The sequence below is a fragment of the Pollachius pollachius genome (genome assembly GCF_949987615.1).
Source record: "Pollachius pollachius genome assembly, chromosome: 18".
NCBI lineage: Eukaryota > Metazoa > Chordata > Actinopteri > Gadiformes > Gadidae > Pollachius > Pollachius pollachius.
In genome coordinates, this window is record NC_136951.1 from 11,327,871 (window position 1) to 11,335,370 (window position 7,500).

The 7,500-nt window shown below is 46.7% G+C and overlaps 1 protein-coding gene across 1 annotated transcript in view; it reads right to left on the bottom strand.

The window, feature by feature from the left end:
* usp6nl (USP6 N-terminal like) overlaps nt 1–7,500 on the bottom strand; it is a gene marked incomplete at its 5' end in the record, with an annotated part of 45,283 nt that overhangs the window by 24,351 nt on the left and 13,432 nt on the right. Inside the window, 2 exon segments of the mRNA XM_079755839.1 lie at nt 2,419–2,498; nt 7,171–7,244. Coding sequence (XP_079611965.1) covers nt 2,419–2,498; nt 7,171–7,244 — 154 coding nt within the window.

Sequence of the window (7,500 nt, forward strand, 5' to 3'; positions counted from 1 at the left end):
TGAAAGGAGACAGGGGAGGAGAGGAGGGAGGAGAAAAGAGAGAGGAGAGGGAGGAGGGGAAAGAAAAGAGGAAAGGAGAGGGGGAGGAGAAAGGAGAGAGGAGAGAAGAGAGGGAGGAGGAAAAAGGAGAAAGGACAGTGTGGAGGAGATAGGAGAGAGGAGGAGAAATTAGATAGTAGAGGACAAAGGAGTGGAAAAATAGCAGGAAAGAACAGAGAAAGAATGAGTGAAGAGGAGAGGGAGAGGGAAGAAGAGAATAGAAGATATAATAACACGGGAGAGAAGCAGAGAAAATAGAATAGGAGAGAGGAGAGGAGAGATTTAGATTAGATAAGATTTAGGATAAAGAGGAAAAAGTTATCCACGGCAGAAAGGAGAGAGGAAGAGGAGATGAAAGATAAGAAGAAAATGGGTTCAACGTTCATTTTCAAAACAGTCTGAACTCTTTTTGACTTAGACTTTGACTTTGAATTGTCTGCAACGTTTTCAACCCCACAATCCCACTCTGCAAAACATCATAGACTCCTTTGAAATCTGATAAAAGGAGAAATGTCCCATTATGCAACAGCCCCGGCCTGGGCCCGGTTCAGTCCTGGCGTTCATGTGTGTTGCCGGACTTCAGCGCAGGAAAACAAACCAGTTATCCAGTAAGAACCGAATCTCCGGATCAACAAGAGAACCGAGCGAGCAATGGCCCCGTCGAGGGGGGTCAACGGTTCCCGGCCACGGATCAAAGAGGTGAGGGGCCTCAAAGTTATCAGTGCTCGCGCAAACAGGAAATAACGGACCAAGCCCCCCCCCCCCCCCCCCTCAATTTTGGCTCAGACGATCACACAGTTTCTCAGCCTCCGCGGGGATCGTTCAGCTATCCCAGGAAGCGAACCAAACCAAATATTTCTTGTGGCCACTGTTAGAATATAATGTTATTTTTCTTCTCCCATCCTCCCATAATACACAAACAGTGTATTATGACAAAAAGACGGCACATATTTAAGGCAGGGCACAGCCAAACGATCAGTTCATCCACACACGTTTCTGCACAGCACAGCACATAACACTCTGAGGGCCAGTGGAAGCAGCTCTGAGCAGATAAGTGAAAGTGAGCTCGGATCCACAGCGCTGGCCGGAACGCTGTTGTCATGGTAAAGGAAGGAAACGAGGGTCTTGCACTCGTCCACGCTTCCTGAGAGAATAGTTCGGGAATTCCCCCTCCCCCGCGTTCTTCCCCTTTTGACCTTTGCCCCCAACACAGAAGTGTGTGTCTGTGTGTGTGTCTGTGTCTGTGTGTTTGTCGGTGTGCGTGCGTGTGTGTGTGTGCGTGTCTGTGTGTGTGTGTGTGTGTGTGTGTGTGTCAGGGGCCCGAGAGAGCGAGAGACGGACCACATCCGTCTCCTCCGAATAACAGTGAATTGGTTGGTTTGTAAAGATGGTAAGAGGTATTTGATGATGCCATGTCCCTGGTCCGGGAAGATGTCGCCGCTCTCTTCTGTGTTCCCTGCTCTGTCTCCAGTTGTCTTGGGACCTCTGACCTCAGCTAAAACTTTGGAGGAGGTCAGGAATCCTCCTCCCATACGATCTTCCAGCCCTATCCTGATCCGTCAGGGCTGATCAACACAACCATACATCTGCCCTGCTCGACACTTTGCACACTCGGCTTCCGACCGCACACACACCATCAATCCATCTCTGAATCACTCCCCTCCCTCGTTTTTCATCGCCCCAGCTCTGCTTTCGATTTAGTTTCTTTTCCATCTTTTCTCTTTTCTCGTCACCATCTCGCCGGTCCCTCCTCTCTCTCTCTCTCTCTCTCTCTGTCCATCCCTCTTTTCCCCCCTTACTTCCCACTCTCTCTTCGTCTTATCACCTCTCTCTCCCTCCCTCCCCTCACACTCACTCTCTCTCGATATCTTCCCCCTCTCTCCATCTCCCTCCCCTCCCAGACTCACTCACTCTGTATCTCTAATTCCTTCTGCCCATCTCCCTCCCCTCCCTCCCTGTAATTTCCCTCCCGTCCTCCCTCCTGGCTGAGGCCTTCGGACCAGACACAGCGGCCCTATGATTGTGGTTAACCCGTCCATGACTCCCCTGTGCCAGCCTAAATATAAGACAAACCAGCACACCGCTCTAAAGAGCCTCGCCGACACACACACACACACACACACACACACACACACACACACACACACACACACACACACACACACACACACACACACACACACACACACACCTCTTGTCACTTAACTACGGCATCAGCCTGTGATTATGCTTTTTTCCTAGGTTACTTCAAAGTGACGCCACCGTTCACGCTGGGCTTTGAAAGAGCAGCCATGATGACGATAATAACGAAGGACACAGTCCCTTATAGATACTCCTATATATAGATACGTTTGTGTGTCTGTGTGTGTGTGGCCTTACTGGCGGAAACCGAAGCGGTCGATGTCTTTGTACAGGCGGAAGTCTGTGTCCTCCCAGGGTTCCACAGTGGCCTCCTTACCCTGCAGAGAGAGGAGGAGGAGGAGGAGGAGGAGGAGGACATTAACAGGGTATCTCGAATGCATGGACCTTCAAAATACCTGCGTGTGTTTGTGTGTGTGTGTGTGTATACTTTAGTTAAGGTGTGTGTGTTTACATTAGGGGAGGTGTGTGTGGATACATAAGGTGAGGTGAGTGTCTTAACATTAGGTGAGGTGTGTGTGTTTACGTTCAGTGAGGTGAGTGCGTTTACATTAGGTGAGGTGTGTGTATACAATAGATATGGGGTGTGTGTGTTTGCATTAGGCAAGGTGTGTGTATACATTAGGTGAGGTGTGTGTGTGTGTATACATTAGGTGAGGTGAGTTTGAATATACATTTAGGGAGGTGTGTGTGTGTATACATTAGGTGAGGTGAATGTGCTAACATAAAGGTGTGTGTTTACATTTGGTGAGATAACTGTGTATACATTAATTTGGGTTTGTGTGTTTACATTAGCTAAGGTGTGTGATAACATTAGGTGGGTGTATGTGTCTACATAAGGTGGGTTGGGTGTGTATACATTAGGTTAAATATGTGTGTACATTAGCTGAGAGGGGTGCACTCCTTCAGGGACCCCCAACATGCTTGTTCTGCGTTAAACTCTCCCCCTTTGATCGAGCTTGTCACCGAGGGTCCGATACCGAATGCCAGCCACGATCTTCAGGGGCTTCCAATCATGTTTTTGATTGGCCCGTAGATTACTGCAGAGCCGTGGCTGGTGCCCTTGGGGAGATTGTGTGTGTGTGTGTGTCTTTGAGTGATTGCACGTGTGTGTGTGTGTGTGTGTGTTTGAGTGGGCATGTTTGTGTGTGTCTGTGTGACTGCATGTGTGTGTGTGTGTGTGTATGTGCGTGTGCATGTTTGTGTGTGTCTGTGTGACTCCATTTGTGTGTGTGTGTGTGTGTGAGTGCATGTTTGTTTTTGTGCTTCTGTGAGTGTGTATGTGAGTGCTTGCACGTGCATGTGTGTGTGGGTGTGTCTGCACGTGCCTTTGCGTGATAGCGGGACCGCGGCCAAGCATGTGATAAAGTGTCGTAGCAGAGTATATATCTGTATATGATGTGTTTGTTTGTCTGTGGGTGACGTGCGCGCGTGTGTGTGTATTCCGATGTGTGTGTGTCCCCCCAAACAGGTGTGAAATGAACAGCCCAGACACCCAGCTGCGTCATTGTCTGGCTCCCTGCCCCCCCCCCCCCGGCGTGATGCGTGATAGCGGGACCGCGGCCAAGCGTGTGATAAAGTGTCTTAGCAGAGTATATATCTGTATATGATGTGTATGTTTGTCTGTGGGTTACGCGCGCACGCATGTGTGTGTGTGTGTGTGTGTGTGTGTGTTACGCGCTAGTGTGTGTGTATTCCGATGTGTGTGTGTCACCCCTAACAGGTGTGAAATGAACAGCCCAGACACCCAGCTGTGTCACTGTCTGGCTCCCTGCGCCCCCCCCGGCCCCCCACTTAGGCTTACGGGGGGCAACGGAAGGAAAAGGCCAACGATGAGACAAAGGTGTTAAGGTCTCCCGTGGCTATGACCGGGACGAGGGGAACGGTCACTCAAGACCTTCTGTATCAGGATGAACAGGGCCAGGAGATGCCTTACTCCACCCTCTGCAGAATCAAGCATCAGATAAGAGGCTTGGGTGTGAGAGAGAATTAGAATTAGAATGAGTTAGAGTGAGTTAGAGTTAGAGTTAGAGAGAGAGTTAGAATGAGTTAGAGAGAGAGAGAGAGAGAGAGAGAGAGAGAGATTGTCTGTCTGTCTGTCTGTCTGTCTGTCTGTCTGTCTGTCTGTCTTTCTACACATGCATGCGTGCACACATGAATATCTGCACACATGCACGCGATGTACACGTAAAAACAGGCGATCAATGTATTTTACGAAGGCTAACTTTGCCTAAATATCACTCGCACTGTAAACCGATGAAACACGACGCGGGGACAAAAGGGAGCGATGCCCGCTCTTCTGGAGTATAGATCGGTGGAACAAAAGCTCTCGTTTTTCATCCTCATTCGGTGCCTTCCATTCACTCTCAAGTACACACACACAAACGTACGCAAACACACACACCTACACACACAGAAACACAAGCCTTTAAACCACCGATCCATCAGCTGTCAGAAGCGAGCGACGCAACGAATACACATTCTCTTACCGTCGCACAAAAATCTCGCCTTCATAATTCTTTGAAACGCAAGAAAAAAGGAAACCCAAATTTAACAAAAGATGTCGGAGAGAGACGGCAGATCGAACAACTGATGCCTGACAACGAATAATAGATGGGTGACAACCAGAGCAAAACTAGTGTGTGGTCAAAGGGCAAAGCTGTGAGTTATGATAATGTCTGTGTGCGCGTATGTCCCACGGTGGCAGGAGTGAACGTAATGTAAAATGTAATTGTTCGCACATATGGCGAGCACAGGGAGTGAGAGAGGCAGAGAAGACGCCCTGCGAAGGTCACAGCTTTTAGTTGCCTGATGATTGCATCATCATCATCTTCATCACAGTTGAGTATAGGCAATCACAGCATTACAAAAATAGAGAACGCGACAGAGGTGGAGAGAGAGAGAGAGAGAGAGAGAGAGGGAGAGGTGGAGAGTAAAGCAAGAGGAAGGGAGAAAGAGGGCCAGCTGCTGGGCTTGGAAGATTTATTTCTGAATCTGGTCAACGTTTGGCCGCAGTGCAGGCCGTGTCTAAATCCTTACAGCCATTATTGGCAGAGAAACGTTGAATAAATACGACTCAATCAAAGACGCAAACATCTTAGAGGAATTTCTATTTTAAATTTCTGTATTAAATTCTGATTTGGTCCTCCTACTCTATGCTCCATCATATCTATCTATCCAAGAGTTTGGATAGCGTTGTGTTTCCTTGCATCTATCCATCCATCAATGTTGATCATTGTATCTACACGTATCTATCTATGCATGGATCCGATCACGCTTACAAGATTCAAGATTCAAACGGATTGATTGGAACGGAAAAAGTCACTTTTGATTGCCAAAGCACAGAATGCAAATAAGGTACAAACAAAACTACAAATACAATTCATATTCAAAGAAATAAAATATACATGTATAAATATATTCCTCTATCCATTCCACCCCCCCCGCCACAATTATTTACACAATAATTATTGTGTTAAGAATTATGAAATCAGATATTTAATACCAGCAGAAGCTAATTGGAGCGATGAATTTCAAAGAGTAGACAAGTAGGGCACTCCCCAGGTAAGCTGTGAGCGCCACTGGAATGATATAGTTATGTTTGAGGTTAAGAGAAAGAGAAACAGAAAAGGAAACTCGCCATCCGTCTCTCCCTCCCAGAGATGTTTCTCGGTATGTAACCTTACAGGGAATTCAGTGTCTGTTCTGTGTTTGGATTTTGATGATGCCAACACTGACTGATCTAAACATAATGAGGAAGATAAAAAGAAAACACGTATTATTATTTCGGTAAGTTTAGCAAGGAGGTAGAGCGGGTTGCTAGTTCGATCCCCGTCTTCGAGTGTCGAGGTGTCCCTGAGCAAGACCTTACCCGAACTGCTCCCGACGAGCTGGCTGTCGCCTTGCATGATTGACTCTGCTGTCGGTGTGAATGTTTGTATGAACCGTTATAAGTGGCTTTAGATAAAAGCGTCTGCTAATTGCCCTGAATGTAAATGTGATTTCGAGAGCTGAAAAAAAAAGCATTCAAGCAATAACTGCCAAAATTAGAATGAAAATCTAGAAATGGATGATAATACATAACGTTTATAATTGGGACCAAAATGTACAATTATTCAAGCTGCCATTTCTTCTACGACCCCAGTTATCTTGTCACTTCTGCAGATAGCAATTACCCAATGTGCAATTATCACTGTGCTAATCTGGTAAGTAGTGGCTATACCCTGCCACACAGTACAGTCAAGAGCTGATGCGACTCAAGAGATTATCAACAGATGTACACAACATATGCATGCTGTGTTCAGGCCTATAGCTGACTCTACACAACATATGCATGCTGTGTTCATGCCTATAGCTGACTGTACAGAACATATGCATGCTGTGTTCAGGCCTATAGCTGACTGTACACAACATATGCATATGCTGTGTTCAGGCCTATATCGGACTGTACAGAACATATGCATGCTGTGTTCATGCCTATATCGGACTGTACAGAACATATGCATGCTGTGTTCAGGCCTATAGCTGACTGTACACAACATATGCATGCTGTGTTCAGGCCTATATCAGACTGTACAGAACATATGCATGCTGTGTTCAGGCCTATATCGGACTGTACACAACATATGCATATGCTGTGTTCTCGGGACGGGAATAGACCAAGACCACACGATACGATTTCACAACGACGTCTGAGTCCTTACATGATATGTATTGCGATACTGTAAAAAGTGCGGTAAGATATTCAGATTTTTTAATCTTTTGTGTGGTTCCCCGTCTACGTTGAGGTTCCTGTTCTACAAAGGCCATGAAAAGGGCGACGAGAAAGTGAAGTGACTCCAGGCCGATTGGTTTATAACACGGTTCCCGGCAGAAGGAAGTGAAATCGGCTTGAAGGGCAAATACCCACCAGACAGGGCCACCCATCCACCCACACACACTTATCTGCTGATGAGAACGCATGTTGGATTCTGATCGGACGGCTCCTTGTACCTTGTCATATTTGGCGACGATCTCGGCACGTTCCTGCGCGAGTCTGACCGCCGCACCCTGCTCCGTTTCAGACGCTGGGAGAGGGAGAGAGAGAGAGAAAGAGAGAGAGAGAGAGAGAGAGAGAGAGAGAGAGAGAATTATTATTCTTGCTCAAAATGTTTACTTTTTCTTTGCTGGGAAATAGCAATTATATTGTTAAAAACTTGTATTTAAGTTTGCCAGGATCCATTCATATCCTTAAAATGTAACCCACTACATCTTTCCCCTCTCTTCTAAACTACTTGGCTTTAGAGTTTGGGTTCCCTTTAAAGAAGGTTTTCTAAATTTCTG